This window comes from Aulonocara stuartgranti, assembly GCF_965226115.1.
Source record: "Aulonocara stuartgranti genome assembly, chromosome: 3".
Taxonomy (NCBI): domain Eukaryota; kingdom Metazoa; phylum Chordata; class Actinopteri; order Cichliformes; family Cichlidae; genus Aulonocara; species Aulonocara stuartgranti.
In genome coordinates this window covers 58398887-58418546 of record NC_138941.1, presented here as the reverse complement: position 1 = coordinate 58418546, position 19660 = coordinate 58398887, and the positions used below count along the sequence as shown (strand labels likewise).

Sequence of the window (19660 nt, the reverse complement as noted above, 5' to 3'; positions counted from 1 at the left end):
CACTAAATGTCATTGCTTTGTCACTGTGGGTTACATGTATGGCAAACGGCTTGAAAGATTCAGGCAACCCTTTTAGCACCATTGCAATAAGCAGTCCATCACTTAATGTCTCTTCTGCATTCCTCAGAGCTGTAATGGCAGTCTCAGCCCTTATCATATAGTCTGTGACGCTCTCACTGGGCGTTTTCTGTAGCGACGTTAGCTCCGTGTACAGGCTAATCACACGTGGTGTCCCCTTACCGGCGTAGTGCTCTCTCAGAATCTCCAACGCTTTTCGTCCGTCATCCTTGGCATCTCTCATCATGAGTGAAAGACTTCTATCATCCAATACTTGGATTAGCTCTGCATAAGCTACTTCATTCTTTTCATCCAAGTCCTTGTCTTCTTCCTCCGACTCGCCGGGCTCGTTCAGAATGGCATCCTTTAGCCCAAGTAGCCGCAGGTATCCCAGGAACTTTGTTTCCCACAGTTCATAGTTTCTCTCGTCTCCGTCGAAGCATAGACGGTTCCACCGGCTTCCCACATCCCTTCTGGGCCCATAACCTGTTGGAGGTTCCATTTTTTAGGGCAGAAATACCGGGGTTACTCGCATATCTCACGGAGGAATAAACCATACACACGTTGTTTAGAGTTTTACATCAGAGGGACACACCTTCCTCTGCGCCATCATTTATTGCACACACACTTCCGTATTTATACCTTTCAGGTTAAGAGCACATACATATATGATAGGGCAACACTCAAGGTGCACGAGCGGAACGCCTAATCGTTCAGCGAGAGCGAGACTGATTAAATTCTGTTCTGAACCGGAATCTAACAAGGCTGTGCACGAATGAGTGATCTGTAGCATCTCCAAGGTGACAGGGAGTTGAAAACGGGGTTTCTGACCAGAGTTCGAACCGCCCACCCGTATCCCCGACTCTACCGGCGGGCGACGCCTTTTCCCTCCTTCGGGCATGCAGCAATCAAGTGATCCAACGAGCCACAGTAAAAACAGGCATGTGCCCGACGCCGCCGCTCCCTCTCCTCCGGTGTCAACCGTGACCGGCCAATCTGCATCGGCTCCGGATCAGTGACGTAAGCCGAGGCGACAAACTCATGCGAGTCCGCAGTCAGAGGCGGCGACGATGACGTACCCGGAAACGAGCGCGGTAAACGGCGCTGGGATTTGTAGTTCCTGTCCCTCTCCCTGTCACGCAACCTGTTGTCAATGCGAAGGGAGAGGGACGCCAGCTCCTCAAAAGATTTAGGCTCATCACGGGAGGCAAGCTGGTCTTTCATACCCTCATTCAATGCCCGAAAAAAAATACCCCACGCAGAGCGTCGTCAGGCCAACCGGTTTCGGCGGCGGCAGTACGAAAATCAATCAAAAAAAATCGGCAACCCTCTGACGGCCCTGACGAAGATCCAGCAGCCTCTGCGCAGAACTACCCTCAGAAATGGGATGCGCAAACGTTTTCTGGAATTCCCCCAAAAACACCTCATAAGAACAGGTTAACAAAGGATTCTTCGATAGATACGCCTCCGCCCACTTAAGCGCACGGTTACGCAGTTTACCCACCAAATAAGATATCTTATCAGAATCCGCAACAAATGAGCGCGGAGAACGACCGAAAACAAGGTCGACCTGAAGCAGAAAACCGCCACAACTCCCTGGATCCCCTGAAAAGGGTTCGGGCTCCGGGGATGTGGCATCACGAAAAACCGATGTAGGTGGAGATGCAAAGGCAACAGACTGTGGCAGAGGAGCTGGTGTACCGGAGTCTTGGCCCGCGGAGCCCGAGGCGGAACCAGCAGCAGTAGAAATACCCGCTTGTAGAGCCTGGAGAGACTCCAGTATTTTACTTTGACCATCCCTAAGAGTCTGCTGCTGGGCTAACAGGAACTGTATAGATTGTTCATGACTTCCTAATATCGCCTCCTGCCTCTGAATGGCTGCGTCCGCTGAGTCCATAACTGCTGGCCAGATTCTACTGTTACGGCCGAGACCGTTTTAGACGAGTGACAGGACTCAAATGCAGGACGCCGAACAGCACGTAAGTAGATTTTGAGAAATGATATTTAATGACTCCACAAATATTCATGAACAAAGGTGAGTTTAGACAAGTACGACATTCCACCACTGAATCTAAGTCACAATCTGGTCCGGGTCAGAGAGGACAGCTATTCCGGGGATTGGACTGGAAAGCGAGTCTCATTAGATCCAGGAAAAGGTCGGGGTCACTGTAACAGAGTGCAGATGTTCAGATACGGATAAGGAGACATATGAATATGTTGTTGGTTCAGAATCCTCCTTCGTACTGCGTACTTGCCACAGGTGGTCGGAGATGACGTAGAGGGGTGAGTAGTCCGGGTGTGTAATCCAAAAAAAACTCCTGGCAGGGAGGCAGGTAGGTGTAGCTAAGAGAGAGGCGCACAAAAAACAAACATACAGTGAGGCAAGGTGATTCACAAAAATACATAGGGAATCATGGTGGTGGCCTGCACTGACTGATGTTAGCAGAGAATCTGGCGAAGAGAGATTGAGTACGCTGGCCTTATAAGTCCCCGGCTAAATTACCCACAGGTGTGAGCGATCAGCAAAAACACTGAGGCCCCTCCCAGGGGTGGAGACGCCGGCTCGGAGGGAGACACACTGGCACACACCCGGACCATGACAAATATAAGAATGAGTCTTGGATAAACGTGTAACAATATAGGAAAATAAATGTTATCAGGATTATGAAATATTTTTATTGGCAAAGAAAAGCTGTGCAGGACCTTTAATATATTGAACAGCGGAAAAGTGTACAATCATCATTTCAGCCATGAAATGACACTGCTGTAAATATAGAGTCATGGGGGACAGAGGGGAGGGGGGAGGCAGTCAGGGTGGGTGGTTGGTGTGCTGATGGCTGGAGAATGAAACTATTGTAACATCTGGCTGTCCTGGTCCTGATGCTGCTAAACCTCTTTCCAGAGGGCAGCAGGTAGAACAGTGCATGGTGGGGGTGGGCGGAGTCTCTGATGATGTTATGGACTCTGCTGAGACAGCATCTGTGCTCGACTTCCTGGATGGATGGAAGAGAAGTCCTGGAAGGAAGCAGGAAGCTCAGACACTGCTGAGACTGTTTAACCAGTGCTGATGTGTTTGGTGACCAGTCTCACTTCTTAGTTATCTGTACCCCCAGAAAGTTGACCCTGCTGACTACCTCCACAGCTCTGTTGTCAGTGATTAGTGGTGAATGACTGGACTGTTTTGTCCTGAAGTTGATGATCAAGTTCTTGGTCTTCTTGACATTCAGGATTGTTGCACCGGTCCTCTATAGGACAGATCTATGTTGTCCATAATGAGACCCACCACTGTTGTGTCATTTGCGTTCCTAATCATGTGATTAGAGGAAGATGCAGCGCTGCAGTCATGTGTCAGCAGCGTGAAAAGCATTGGGCTCAGTAAACAATGGAGAGACAGGTGGAGCTGAAGATGCTGTTTCCCACTCTCACAGAGTGAGTTCTGTCATTGAGGAAGACCAGCAGCCAGATACAAATGGGGGTGCTGATACCTGTGGGAGGGGTCAGTTTTTTCACCACCTCCTGGGGGATGATCAACCAACAAACAGCATTCATACGTGACTGTTCTCGTAAAGCTCAGGTAACGAGCAGAGGACATCGCTCTGTGGAGCAGTTTGGCCAAAGACTGATGTGGAAGGGACTCTACAAGGACTTCATTATTAAGGGAGGTGTTAAAGATGTCTGTAAGGACGTGTGCTAGCTGCTCAGCACACTCTCTGAGTACTCGTCCTTGAATGTTGTCCGGCTCAAAGTTTTACAGACATCAGTCACTCTGAGATTCAGTGTTTTCTCATCAGGGTGAAGACTGTCTTTTATTTCAGGGTGTTGTTGTTGGTTGAAAATGTACAGAGAAATTTGTTGACCTCATTGAGACAGTGTGTGTTGTTGTCACACATACTCTCTTCTTATATGAAAACTCTTAATTTAAGACAAAGCTTAATTAATTTACTTATAATGAAATTCAAATACAGTTTTTTCTTTAGCTTCTCCATTCTTCTGATTCCATATAGAAATTAATTTGTTGCCTCTGTGTAATCACCCACATGCTATAACAAAAAACATAAAAATGTACTTTTGTCTTCTCTGTTTTTGTTTCTTTTTAATTGCAGCTTTCTGGAAACATCAGTCAAGCCCAGAAAGAGAAACAGGAGATGGAGAGAGAAATGGAGAGACTGAGAAATGAGCTCGATTCCACAAAACAACAGGTTCATTTTTTATACACTAACTTCCTGCATTTACATGACTGCCATGTTTAATCAGATCTCTTTCTCTGGTGATTGAAACACTCTGAAGAAAAATTCAGAAATTCTGATTTTATATAATTCATTGAAAATAAGCAGAGCTGTACTGATTATATTTTTTTAGGCTGATTTATCTGCTGTTTGCAGTGATGCTGTGATTAACTGTCATTTATTGACAGCAATCTTTATTCTGTTGTATTCTCATACAATCTAGTAAGAGTGGTTAGTTGCCTGGATCCAGCCACTCTTACTAGATTGTATGATGTCATCTCAACAAGAAAAAATTAAGTTGCTGAATTTCATGCAGATGCTACATGATTTAATTACGTTCACCATAGAAACATGGAATTATTTAGTTCAAATTGCAAGTTTGGCTCTTATGCATGTAACAACCACCCAATTTCATTTTTTTGAGTGTGAGCAGACATGTTCCTTAAACATGATGATGTTGATCAAGGATCTGACCTCACATCCCATTGTTCCTTCAGTGGTGCTCATATTAGTCATTATGCAAATGTACTGTTTATAAGATTTGGGGAAACCTGCAGTCAGCTGAGACTGAAGAGTCACTTGGATGAGTGACCAAAGGTTTCTCCCACTGAAAACTTACCTGGATGATTGAGCATGCGTAGGGACGATGAAACAAAGGCAAAAGACAAAAAATGCTTTTATGTTTTTACATTTAATTCTGACACTGATGCTTTATCGACCAACACAAGACACTAAACACCCTTTAGTGACACTGACATCCAGCTGCACTCAAGTAAAAGCTTAAAAATCTCAATATTTTAATCTTTTCTTTATTTTATAAATCAGACTTGATAAATGTTATATTTTGTGCATTTATTTATTTAACCAATAATCCCTTTTATTTTGGGAGACACGACATTAAAACTCAAATATTTCCTTAGAGTCTTCATTTATTTGCTTTTTTGTATCAGCCAACTTATATTTACATAATACAGCTTTAATTCAGAGCTTTAATGTGACTCTGGTTGTGTTTCCATTATTGTGTCTGAAACATGAACATTTCTTCCTTCTGCTCTTTCTTCCTGTAACATTTCACATGAATACTGAAATCATCAATCAGCTCCAGCAGGAGAAAACAGCAGCAGAGGACCTGAAGAAGAAAAATCGTGAGGTTTGTGTTTCCATTATAAACATTCAGAATTTACTGACTCAACTCTCTTTATCTCTGTATTGTAAAGATTTATGAAGAAAACTTTAAATATTAGTTTGTTTATTTGACACCAACAGTCTATAAAAGTAACTGTTTCTATATATTGAACAAGAATATAATTCATGTTTACATCCAAAGAAAGTGCTGACATGCAGAAACTCATCATCTTCCTTTTTTCATTTATATCAACACTGTTAATTTAAAATACTCAATTAATTATGAACTAATAACGAAATGCAAATGAATGTGTTTCTTTGGGATCATCCTTTTGTAATTTATATCATAGCAGGCTCTTAACCCTCTGGGGTCCAGGGTATAATTGGCCGTTTTTGACTACTTTTGATTTGACCTCTATATTTCACCTTTAAAATATGTTTTTCTTGCCTTATTTGGTATCATTATTTTCAGCACAACCTCAAATATCTGAAATTTGAGTTATTTTTTCATTTTGGTATACTATATTAGCACAGCTGATCTAAATTCAGACAAAAAATTCAAAATCCGAGTAGAAAAAAGTTCTATTTTTTACTGTAAAACCCACAAACATGTTTAACGAATCATTTTCATAACTTGAAATGCAAATAGAAATTGTACATTTCTAAAAATTACGCACAAGTTTTGCAAACAACAAAGTTATATGATACTATTTACCTAAAAATGCAGCCAAGGCCTCAGGGGTTTTTTATATAACCATTTAAGTCTATTTACAGAACAATCAGGTGTTCTGCATCAAATAAGAAGCCACACAAATTATTTGTGCCAGTCCAAAAATGTAGTTTGTGTTCAGTATAAGACAGAGGAGAACAGCACAGGCCTAAACCCTGCAGGTCTGACAGCAGGAGGTGCATCAGTCCAGTTTTCCATGTGGGAACAGCGTTTACACTGGAATCTGCCTTTGATGGCTTTTTTAGAGCAAATGTGAAATTCAGCAGTATAACTGACACACAATACAAGACAATAACTACACAACAAACTTATTATAGCGTCCAAACACGCTAAACGTCACTAATGTCTCACATATGAAAACTCTCTCTCTGTGTCTTTCACTCGCCTGCTTTCCGTCGCGGGTGTCACTCCTAAAAACTTCCCCTTCTCCCTAAACAACTAAATATCACATGTTGCCATATCATTTTTTTGATTGGCTGACATGGTAAACTCTAACACCAATAGGGAAGGGGTGTTTTTTCTTTTTCTTTTTTCACTCGCAAGCGGAGAGTGTTTGCTAGCGCTGTCTGTAGAAAACGCCGTTTTTACCGTTCTTCCCGCTGTAAACACCAGTTTTGTTCAGAAAAAAACATCGTGTGTATTTTTTATCATAACTCTGGTTTTACGTGGCCCATCGACACAATTCAAAAACTGGTATATAGTTTGAAGTCCGCACTTTCGACCCAAGGTGAAATGGAGACTCTGACTTACTGCATCTTGTAGCTGTGTCGTCTTAAATTGGTCATGTGATTTTTTATTTTATTTTTTTTTATTTTTGTCCCGTTTGGATCTATAGCCATCAGAATTGTTGTCTTAAGGCCAAGAAAGATGCCAAGCGGATTTATTTTATTAAGTGGATCATCATGGCCTTGCCATATTGGTCCATTTGATTGACCTTTATTATAATTATGAGTTTATTTTATTTTCAGTTGTTACAAATGGGACAGACATGACTGGGGGATAGGACAGGGGGAAAGAATGAAAGAGAGGGAGAGAAAGAAAACCAAAGGGGAGAAGAGACAGTGAGAAGGGGGGGAAGAGAGAAAAACAAACAAACAAACAAACAAAAAAAACAAAACACCTGGATCACCTGTATGGAGAGAAAAAAAAACAGAAGAGAAAGCAAACAACAAAGAGCAACATAATAAGAAAAAAAAAAGCACCATCACAATAAACTAGCTAGCAGTAGATATCAATAATTACTAAATAATAAACGATATTGTGCAGCACGCAAGATAGACAGCGCACAATGTGCTTTGAGGCAGCAGCCAAGAAAGCTGTAGTCCACGTCTGTGAATACCCGTGTGTACACCTGTGTGGATCAGCATGCTTGCATTCCAAAGGTTTCTCCATGTAATGATCTACTAGGGAGTGTGGCGAGCCACAGCCCTGTCCTCTATGGTATGAAGCAGGTATGGAGGAGATCAAAACTCCAGACATCCAGAGGCCCCCAGAACACAAGAGACCAAGGAAGACCAACAGAGGGGCAGCCGCGCCACTGTTCTAGTAAGAGCTGAGGAGAGTCCCAGATGAGGGCTCATTCAGCAGCCGCGGAGCAGAAGCCAGGGGGAGTTGCAGTGACGCGTCCGTGAGCTCCGCCGGCAGCCAGCTGTGCCTGAGTGACCGAGCCCCAGGCCGAGAGGCCGGGGGCACCCCACCTCCGAAATGGCCCGAGCGAGCCCCAATGGTCATGTGATTTTGACACGCCGGCGCGTCCGGCGACCCCAGAGGGTTAATTCTATATAGAACTTAATATTTTTTATGTATGAATGTGTGATTGTATTGTGCAATCACACACATGTGTGTTTCCTTCCATTGTTACAGTTTCTGTATCATTGACCACAAAAGCACTTATAAATCCACCTTATACACATTTTTCAGATCGTCCCACAACACTTCATGTTGTTAACATCAGGCTACATCAGCTCACTTATTTTACATAAAATAGCTTTGATTTAATCTCTTTGTATAAAGCTATCAGAATAGAACAGAATCACCACTTTATTGTCATTCAGAACAGTTAGTGCACATCAGGATGAAATTGTGGTGCATTTACTCGTCATCAGACTGTAGAATATAAATAAATCAATAAAAATAAGTCTAAAGGTTTCAAATATAAAAACGAGTCTTGGATAAACGTGTAACAATATAGGAAAAGAAATGTTATTAGGGTTATGAAATATTTTTATTGGCAAAGAAAAGCTGTGCAGGACCTTTAATATATTGAACAGCGGAAAAGTGTACAATCATCATTTCAGCCATGAAATGACACTGCTGTAAATATAGAGTCATGGGGGACAGAGGGGAGGGGGGAGGCAGTCAGGGTGGGTGGTTGGTGTGCTGATGGCTGGAGAATGAAACTATTGTAACATCTGGCTGTCCTGGTCCTGATGCTGCTAAACCTCTTTCCAGAGAGCAACAGGTAGCACAGTGCATGATGGGGGTGGGCGGAGTCTCTGATGATGTTATGGACTCTGCTGAGACAGCATCTGTGCTCGACTTCCTGGATGGATGGAAGAGAAGTCCTGGAAGGAAGCAGGAAGCTCAGACACTGCTGAGACTGTTTAACCAGTGCTGATGTGTTTGGTGACCAGTCTCACTTCTTAGTTATCTGTACCCCCAGAAAGTTGACACTGCTGACTACCTCCACAGCTCTGTTGTCAGTGATTAGTGGTGAATGACTGGACTGTTTTGTCCTGAAGTTGATGATCAAGTTCTTGGTCTTCTTGACATTCAGGATTGTTGCACCGGTCCTCTATAGGACAGATCTATGTTGTCCATAATGAGACCCACCACTGTTGTGTCATTTGCGTTCCTAATCATGTGATTAGAGGAAGATGCAGCGCTGCAGTCATGTGTCAGCAGCGTGAAAAGCATTGGGCTCAGTAAACAGCCCTGATGGGAGCCAATGGAGAGACAGGTGGAGCTGAAGATGCTGTTAGCGTACGGCATACAGTGTACAGGAAAGTGTACAGTGACTCGACTGTACACTGTGTTTGTTTTTTCCTCCAAAACAATAAGTTCCATTGGAGTAGCCTTTCAACACCTCTCTCTGTCTCTCGCTACCAAACAACTCGACCCAGACAACAAAGTAAAGCTAGTTTTCGGCTAAGAGTCCAACACAGAACCCGACGTATTAGCCAGAGGTCCCTTTACTACGGTTCAGAGCCGTGGACCCGTTTCTTATACGCGCGGAATAGTTTTCTATATGAGATCGCTGCTAAAAGTGCAGCCTTACATGATGTCCGCCTACTGTTACTCATTTATAATAATTTTTAAAAATCTAGTTGGTGTTAGTATGGCGATTAACCTTCAGTAATAGTAATAAATCACACAGCAATAGTACATTCATGTAGTTGTAAAATGCATGATAATATATTAAGTAATCCAAAGTATTCAGAATACTTTACTCTCATTGAGTAACGTAACTGAATACGTTACAAAATACATTTTGAGGCATGTATTCTGTAGTGGAATACATTTTAAAAGTAACTTTCCCAACACTGAACTTAAATCATAACAACAGTTGTAACATCTGAATATTACAAACTGCAAGACTGAATAAACCTGTAAATATTTAGAATGTTATGTAAAATGAAAAATAAATAATTGTTCCTATTTATGTTTTTAATGCAGTTCTTATTGCGTTGGTGGCAGGTAATCCATTCTGTTAAACTAAAGTACAGCAAGCACAACTATTATGGCACAATATGGTCTTTGTGACAGAGAGGCTCATGCTTGACACATGGCAGTCTTGGGGACAGTCACTGAGGGACAGCATACAAGACGAGTGCCAGATCCAGATCTTTCCATCACTCAGCAAGAAGCCTTTGGTTTTTGTTACTGTTACAGGAGGAGGAATTCTGGGGTCCTTTAACAGTGTGATGTGGTTTCCTCATCCTCACTCTCTCTCCTGGTAGAAAAGCAGGCTTCCATTCATGACGCTCAGCATCAGTGTAACGTTGCCTCTTCAGCTGATATTTCTTACAGTAGACAGAAGGCAAAGAGAGTCTGTCTAGTTAAGTATCTTTCTGCCATACATCAGTTCATAGGAGAGAAGGAAGTGGTTGCATGCAGTGTTGTCCCATAAACTTGAAGCCTGCTTCCATGGCTGTGACGGCTGGATTGCTGTCTGGATGCAGGTGCAGAGGTCACGAAGAAACCATTCAATTGCTCCATTTGCAGCTGGGCAGTAGACAGATGTTCTGCTGTGAGAGTTGCCTGTATTATGGAGGAATGAGTCAAATGCTTCAGAGGTAAACTGTGTACTTTTGTCTGTTACATTAATGTTCTCTGGGTTGCTGTGACGACTAAAGACAGACGAGAGGAGCTGAACAACATCATTAGTAGTAGCAGAAGGTGAAAAGGCAAGCTGAGGCCATTTGGAGTAGTAGTCAGTCAATGCACCAGCAGAGAGCTCTTAATCTTTGTTTTGTGTTCACAATCCTTTGGTGACTTTCATGTGCTACTGCAATCAATGTAGGTCTCACTGTACATGGTGCAATGAGCCTCTGAGAACATAATTACTTAGAGTTGAGAGTTCATTATAGATGTTGTAATAAGGTGCAAGTGATTTGATTGAGGCAGACAAAACACTTTGTATTTGTGAGAGCAAAGCAAGCAGTTCAGGTCAAGTCGAACAGGCAGAATGAAAATCAGCAACTGGAAGTGACGACATGGCAGCAGAAATTTGAGCTACCATTTCAAGATCTGCATCCGAAGTGAGATGTGAAGAAACAGGCAGAAGCAGACGAGATAGACAGTCAGCTGTATGACTCAGAGAACCTGGGCGGTAAATAACAGCAGACCAGCAGGTGATACTCATTCTCGCCCTATGAATCCCTTTGGTGCTCAGCAGCATTGTCAGAGCTTGGTGGTCTGTCCTCGTGAAACATCAGCCTCACAAATATGTTCTCCTTTTCTCTGCAGTCCACACACAAGAAAGAGCTTCTTTTTCAACAGTAGAAAACGTTTGTTCTGTTGCAGACAGTTTGGGGGAAGCAAACGCTGCAGGTTTCTCTGTGCCATGTGGTGGAAATTTCTTTATTCTATGTATTGATCACATTTTTTAACCATATCACTTTAGTAACAGTTGTATCATTTTGTCACTTAGGTTAGCTTCACAAACGTGTCTTATGTTCTATCACATGTGTTCTACACAGACACACACAGCGGCCGCGGCAGTAAGTCAGAGACGTTCAGGTTTGTGGGGGGTTAGATGATAGATAGATAGATAGATAGATAGATAGATCATCTGTGGAAGAAGGGAGGCAACAGCTCAGTGAAAAACAGTTATAAATGTCTCTCCTTGAAGGGAAGGTGAGACGAGGCAACATGTAAGAGTTGTGGAACATCTTTGTGTCTGTGTGTATATAAGATGTGAGGGCGGCGGCCATCATCAGAGAGGACCCTGGTGTTTGTCTACAGCAGTGGTTCCCAAACTTGTTTTTGGTAGGCCCCCCTTTGTTTTACAAGAAAATTCTGCCTCGTTCGGAGGCATGAGAGTTGTTTTTCAGAGTTGTTTCACTTTATGCACACAGTCAATATCTGGGCAGCAGGGATGCAGGAAGCAGGTGATGTGTTTGTAGAGATCACAGAAGCAGTAGGAGCAGCAGGTAGAACAGTGTTGCCTAAAAGGGTGATGTTCAGCCTAACACAGGAATTATTTTCTTTGTGTATGTAACCAGTTGAAGATCAGGTGGTTTTAGTGGTGTATCGCTGAAGTGCTCTTTCCATGGACTTAGTTTGTTGAACTGCAAATTCCGTTTGTGTTGCCAGTGTAGCAGCTTTATCCAGAGTCAATCAGGTCTTTCTCCTAAATAAATAAATAAATCCTGTCATTTGTGCATAAGCGAAAAGCATAAAGTACTAAAACAACATTGTTTCTCTGTTAAAAACGGTGATGTTTCTTCGTCCTGTCTGCAGCTGGAAAATAAACTCAAGGATGAGGAAAAGAGGGATGAAGAAACAAAGGAAAAAGTCAAAAAGGTACTTTTATGTTTTTACATTTAATTCTGACATTGATGCTGTTAATTTTTACCAACAAACACAAAACAGTTGTTTCGTTTTATAAATCAGATTTTATAAATGTTATATTTTGTGTGTGAGTGTGTTTAAGTAAAATCTGCTTTTATTTTTGGAGACACTACATTCAAAATCAAATATATCCTTTGGGCCTTCATTTATTTAAATTATTTAGATAATTCAAATAAAACATTTAAATAAATAAATCGTTACTTATTTATATGAACCAACTTATATTTTCATAATTCAGCTCTTATTTAAAGCTTTAATCTGACTCTGGTTGTGTTTGTATTGTGTCTTAAACATGAACATTTCTTCCTTCTGCTCTTTCTTCATGTAACATTTCACCTGCAGTCAGAGAAGAAGAATACTGAAACCATCAATCAGCTCCAGCAGGAGAAACAAGCAGCAGAGAAACTGAAGAATCAGTTCAAGTCCAAATGTCACGAGGTTTGTTCTTCCACTGTAAACATTTTTAATATGCTGACAAAATCCTCTTTATCTCTGTATTGTAAAGAGTTATGAAGGAAACTTTAGATATAATTTTGTTTATTTGACACCAAATGTCTAATTCATTCAAATTCTCTTATTTCTATATAAAACTTAATTTATTAACTTTTTGTGAATGAATGTGTGATTGCATTGTGTAATCACACACATGTGTTTTGCCTTCCATTGTTGCAGTTGCAGAGTAAGGAAGGACAATTATTTTGTTTATTTGTTGTCTGTTAAAGTATTTCTATACATAAACATGTTGCTCACAATGTGAAACCTCAATAATTTTGTCACTTTTATCAACAAAGTGCTGCAGAAACAACATCTGTGTGTCTTTCTTTCTGACAGATGATCAAATCTGAGAGGGAGAAGGCTGAATTCATTCAGAAGCTGATGGAAACATTTCCTACACTGGACTCAAAGGTCAGTGAAAGCATCTCTCAGCACACAGAGGTAAACATGGACACATGTGATGCTGTCATCCTCCCAATGATCACAGACCTGTGCACTTATATTCCTGCAGTTTTGTCCAGCAGCAGTTTCTGTATCATTAACCAAACACAACTTTGAAATCCCACCACTGCAAGATTGTTGACGTCATCCCACAACACTTAATGTTGTTAACATCATGCTAAATCAGCTCCCTTATATTTACATCATACAGCTTTAATGTGACTGTTTGTGTTTCATTATTGTGTCTTAAACATAAACATTTTTTCCTTCTGCTCTTTCTTCATGTAACATTTCAGCTGCAGTCAGAGAAGAAAACTGAAATCATCAAACAGCAGCTCCAGCAGGTGAAAGACAGAGTAGAGAAACTGAAGAATCAGTTGGAGAAGAATTCTCACGAGGTTTGTCTTTCAGTTGTAAACATTCAAAATGTGCTGACTCAACTCTCTTCATGAATATAATGCACATCAATATTTACTCACCAAATCTGAAGGTCTGAAATATAAAAAAGAATCCAGGATGTATCCAAGTAAGAATATGTGCTGGATCTCAGGGTCTCATTGTCCTAACCCTCCCCACTCAGTTTAAGATCTGCATGTTCAGGCAGTCTACAGCCAAACATCAGTCACAGCAGAAATTTCTCTGCACAGAGATTTTTTGTATGTTGTGGAAAAAATAAATCAAAGTGATTTTCTGAGATTTTTTAAAAGAAAGTTAAAACCTTTGCAAAGGGATCAATACAGCATGAACAGGGTTCTTACAAGCAGTGACAAAGAAGCAAAATAATAACATCTCCTTTGAGACCGCTCTCTTTCCCAACGTGTAACATGCCAGCATTTTGTCACATCCTGAGGCAAAAGGTTCTACAACAAACCTTCAGTGTCCCTATGATACGCTCCTGGTGGTAAGACACGATCCAGCTGTTTATTCCAGGCCTAACTCGAACCACAGCCTTAATCGTGTCAGACAGTGTTTTTCAAAGCGATGAAAAAGTAAAATAAATGTACATGTGTAGATTCATTCCACACGGTTCTCATTTTTCCAAACGTGTAACACACAGACATGTTGGGTGGGCGAAAGCACAACATACCGACGATTTGTCACAGTGTCGATATGTTACGCTTTGGGATAAGAACATGTTGCTCCTTTATGGCCATCGTGTGGATACAGTCTTTATCTGTTCAGTTGTAGGAAGCAGGATGTAGAACCTTCACTCATTCTTTGTTTAACAAACTTTAGCCACATACCAAAAGCACAATGAGGGTAAAAGAGGATGAAACACTGTAAAACCTGCTTCACAGTAAAGTAGAAAGTTTGATTTTTTTATTTATTTTTTAAACTGACAGCATTTTGTGCTGTTGAAATTTGAACTTATTCCTTATTAAATATTGACCTTATCACACACCTGATCAAATAGCATTAAGTGGAAGTGAGATTTAAAGTTTCTGTTTATTGTTACGTTTGATGTGATTAACTGTGTGTGAAGAGACAAAGACAGGAGTGAGAATCCTGCACATGTTCATTACATTAAAGATGCAGCTGGAACCAGATATTTACAGACACTTCAGAAAAAAAACATTTTTCTTTACTGTCAAACATCAAATCAGAGTAAAAATTTTTGTTAACATATTTTTTGTATTTGTGAAATGTCCGAATAGAGAAAGATATTTGTTGTGGGTTTTTTATTACTTTCATCAGAGTCAGAAGCATACATGCACATCTTAGTATTTAGTAGAATTACTGTCAAACTGTTTCACTTCAGCCAAACGTTTCAGATTTCCTTCCACAAACTTTCTCAATAGTTTTCTGGAATCTGGGCTCACTGAGAGACAGAACTGGTGTAACTGGGCCGGGTTTGTAGGCCTTCTTGCTGTCACTCACCTTTTCAGTGCTGCCCACAAATCTTCTGTGGGACTGAGATCAGGGCTTTGTGATGGCCACTCCGACACCCTGACTTTGTTGTCTTTAAAACACTTTGTAACTAATTTGGAGGTATGTTTGGGGTCATTGTCCATTCGGAAGACCAGTTTACATCCAAGGTTCAACGTTGTGGCTGATGTCTTCAGATGTTGCCTAAGCGTGTACTGTTTACGTTCCATCTGTTTTGTGAAGTGCATCAGTCCCTTCTGCAGCAAAACAGCTCCACAACATGATGCTGTCGCCCCCACACTTCACAGTTGGGATGTTGTTCTGAGGCTTCAAAGCTTCCTCCTTTTTCCTCAAATATAAAGTTTATCATTACAGTTCAGTTTTTGTTTGGTCAGACCTCAGGACATGTCCCCAAAGATTAAGATTTTTGTCCCCATGTTGCAAACTGTAGTCTGACTTTTTTATGATGGTTTTCAAGTATGTCTTTTTCCTCCAAGAGTGACCTTTCAGCTCGTGGTACAGGACTCACTCAGTGACGCTGTTTTTCTAGTGTCAGTCAGCATCTTCACAAGGTCTTTTCCTGATGTCCTGGGTTTGTTTTGCACATTTCACACAAAAAAATTCGTCTTTTGGACTCAGAATCTGTCTCCTACACGAGCAGTATGACAGTTGTACGTTCCCATGTTTTTATACTTGTGTATTATTGTCTGAACTGATGAACGTGGGACCTTCAGTTATCTGGAAATTGCACCAATCAAATTGAGTAAGAGGACACAATAGTTAAAACATGTTGCTCACAGTGTGAAGCTTCAATAATTTTGTCACTTTTATCAACAAAGCACTGCAGAAACATCAACATCTGTTTTTCTTTATTTCTGACAGATGATCAAATCTGAGATGGAGCTGGATAAATTCATTCAGAAGGTGCTGCAGACATTTCCTACACTGGACTCAAAGCTCAGTGAAAGCATCTCTCAGCACACAGAGGTAAACATGGACACATGTGATGCTGTCATCCTCACAATGATCACAGACCTGTGCACTTATATTCCTGCAGTTTTGTCCAGCAGCAGTTTCTGTATCATTAACCAAACACAACTTTGAAATCCTACCACTGCAAGATTGTTGACGTCATCCCACAACACTTAATGTTGTTAACATCATGCTACATCAGCTCCCTTATATTTACATCATACAGCTTTAATGTGACTCTGGTTGTTTCATTATTGTGTTAAAAAAGCTCCAGGTTGTGAAACACGCAGCAGAGCACCTGAAGACTGAGCTGGAGTTCAGAAGTCGTGAGGTTTGTGTTTCCATAAACATTATGAATTTGTTGACTGAATTTGTAGAATCAAAGTGCACACCAGTATTTTTCTACAATATGTGTAGAAAAAAATTCTAGGCTATATTTATTTAAGAACATTGAAAAGTCTCTCTGCATATTATTAGTGAGTTATTATTAGCATATGACAAAGATTCTATGATATGCATATTATCACAGAATCTTTGGATCTTTGAGTTTAAACGTGTTGAGACAGTTTACAACCAGAAAACTGTTTCTGATAGAATGAAGAGTAGACTGATATATGAAATATTCCTTTATTGGGGGAGAAAATCAGACCATGTCATAACTGCTTTAAGTCATACAGAATAGATATCAGAGCCTTACACACAGTCGTAAATTCCCACAGTGTGCACTATGTGCTTCGAATATTGTGTGTAGGTTTTGTTTCATACAGATCACCACAAAACATGTTGCTCACAGTGTGAAGCTTCAATAATTTTGTCACTTTTATAAACTAAGCACTGCAGAAATAACAACATCTGTCTGTATTTCTGACAGATGATCAAATCTGAGAGGGAGAAGGATGAAATCATTCAGAAGCTGATGGAAACATTTCCTACACTGGAAACAAAGGTCAGTGAAAGCATCGCTCAGTAAGTAAAAATAACACGATTCTAGTTCATCTAAACCTAAATCTATGTTAACTGGAAGTAGAGTTTAGTCAACAGTCCACAACTGATTCTCTTCATAGCTGGATCACCCAGATTAAACTACTTGGTGTTACTATAAATCACCACCTCATGGTCTCAGCATAGAGACTCTGTCATTAAGAAAATGAGACAGGCCATAGCTGTGGTTAGGAAATGCTCCGTCTAAATAAGATGTTATTAATGCACGATCGAATAGATAATAAACATTTTTAGCTTCCAGTACAAACTAAATTACACTTTGGCTTCTTTTTATTTATAAAGAAAGCAACACTGTTAAACACAACACATGTTTTCTCTGCTCAGCTGCAGTATTGTATGAAATACACAATCATGCTACACGGTGTGTAACAAACTGCAATTTAGTAATTCCTTGATCCAAAAGCAATTTTTTTTTAAAAAAATCGTTATATTGAGAGCATATTTTAAGAGGAATAAACTGCCTTATAACTGCCTTAGAGAACTAGCTACTATTCCTAATTTAAAAAAAATAAAAATCTATTTACACAGTTTTTGATTATTGTAAATATTGTAAGAGGGTTTTTGATTTTTATGCATTGTGCATGAAGACCAGCAATCACTGTTGTGGAAGCTAATGGGGTTCCTTATATATAAGTAATAAATAAATAAAAAACACTTAATGTTGTTAACATCATGCTACATTTCACCTGCAGTGGAAGAAGAACACTGATATCATCGAACAGCTCGTGCAGGTGAAACAAAAAGCAGAAGACCTGAAGAAGCAGCTGCAGCTCCAAACTCATGAGGTTTGTCTTTCCATTTCTCTATAACTGAATAGAATAAAAGTGCACATCAGTACTTACTCACCAGCAGACTTTACAGTATAAACGAAAAACAAACAAATCTAAATCTAAGGGTCTAAATATATCATCCATACATGATCTTGAGGCAGTCTACAACCAAACCTCAGTCAGTGTCATGGTAAATTTTCTGTGGGAGGCAGAGTTGTGGACTCTCAGGCAAAACTGTGCTGGAAATAGTTTTATTGCTAAATTCCCAGAAAACAGTGACGTGAACATGAACTGGGAACTAACTCTTTGAAATACTACTACAGAAACTTTCTAAACAGACAAGACACACAGCTAGACCGAGCTCACAACACCAAATAGATGAGACACATACATCATATACACAAGAGGACATCAGGGCAGAGAGGAGATACTCGGGGAACACAGCTGGACATGATGCACACAGGACAGGAGACTGAAATAAAACGGGAAACATGAGAAACACACACTGAGACACACTGAGTGCAAATGAGACAGAGAGACATGACTGGGGACCAGAAAGGCAAATAAGCATGGAGACAAGACTGAGACACAAATAACAAACAGAACTAGACACGAGAGGACGGGGAACACAGAGGGAGGGCTTATTCTAACCTAAACACACTTAAAGCATAAAATAAATGAAACCAACATAGAATATCCAAACATTATAAAGTCCAGAGACCTGGAACCACTGTGTCACTGACTCAGGACCATGACAGTCAAAGCAGAAACTTCACTTCTGGTGTTTGTGATCATGCAGAGGATCAGCTGTGTTTCAGCTTCTCATTAAACTAAAGCTGCTGCTTCACTTTACATGCATGATTTGTTGGCTTTGTGTGATGGTGCTGCTGTCGTAGGCTGATGGAGAGGAGTAAACGCTCTCCTGTGTAAAAGGATCGTTCCTGATCTGATTGTCATTCACATGTTAGAAGCAACAAGTTTCAGTTTTCCAGTTTAGATTTCAATCTGGAAAGTCTCCTGTTGGTCTCAGTAGAGAGCATTTCTTCCTTCTGCTCTTTCTTCATGTAACATTTCACCTGCAGTCGGAGGAGAAAACTGAAACCATCCATCAGCTCCAGCAGTTGGAACAAGCAGCAGAGATCCTGAAGATTCAGCTGGAGTCCAAAAATCAGCAGGTTTGTCTTTTCATTATATATATTATGAATTTGCTGACTCAGCTCTGATGAATTATTATGAATAAAATAATAGTCCAAATCAGTATTTACACACTAACAGACTATTTAGATAAATAAATAAATGAATAAATAAATAAAACTAAATTTAAAGGTGTAAAATATATTTTAAATACGAATTTAGAAGCTACACATGCTGCTGTTGATCTCAGTAAATAAACAGTCACCTTCCTCCCTATTCAGGGATTTTTAGATGTTGATGAAAGAGGATGAAACAATCAACTCTTCAGTAAAGTAGAAAAATGTTTTTCCCATCAAATCAGAGTGTTTTCTAACTTTTCTAACTGATTACAGCTCATAGGCTGAAGCACCAACCCTCAGCAGTTTTGGTTGAGTTTAGATTTTATGAGTTTGTGACTTTACATAATTTAGATTCTTTATCATTTATTTATTGCTATAGCACATTTCATTACAACAGCAATGTTGATCAAAGTGCTTTACAAAAATACAAAATAACTAGTAAAATAACTTGTAATATTAGTACCAAACATCAAATACCAAATAACTCTCATACTCTATTAAAAGCCAGTGAATATAAATGTATTTTAAGATAAGATTTAAAAGATTGACAGTAGGAGTCTGTCTGATGTGTAGGCGTCGATTATTCCACAGTTTAGGAGCTACGACCCCAAACGCTCAATCACCTCTGTGAACCAGCTTTGACCTTTG

At 40.3% G+C, this 19660-nt stretch overlaps 1 protein-coding gene across 1 annotated transcript in view; it reads left to right on the top strand.

The window, feature by feature from the left end:
• The window catches only part of LOC309701815 (uncharacterized protein), a 125621-nt gene that overhangs the window by 22743 nt on the left and 83218 nt on the right, over nucleotides 1-19660 (top strand). Inside the window, exons 12-22 of the mRNA XM_082526069.1 lie at nucleotides 4161-4256; nucleotides 5383-5433; nucleotides 12103-12165; nucleotides 12589-12651; nucleotides 13045-13119; nucleotides 13446-13547; nucleotides 15898-16002; nucleotides 16256-16318; nucleotides 16859-16933; nucleotides 17682-17774; nucleotides 18842-18934. Coding sequence (XP_082382195.1) covers nucleotides 4161-4256; nucleotides 5383-5433; nucleotides 12103-12165; nucleotides 12589-12651; nucleotides 13045-13119; nucleotides 13446-13547; nucleotides 15898-16002; nucleotides 16256-16318; nucleotides 16859-16933; nucleotides 17682-17774; nucleotides 18842-18934 — 879 coding nt within the window. The remainder of the gene's footprint in view (nucleotides 1-4160; nucleotides 4257-5382; nucleotides 5434-12102; nucleotides 12166-12588; nucleotides 12652-13044; nucleotides 13120-13445; nucleotides 13548-15897; nucleotides 16003-16255; nucleotides 16319-16858; nucleotides 16934-17681; nucleotides 17775-18841; nucleotides 18935-19660) is intronic.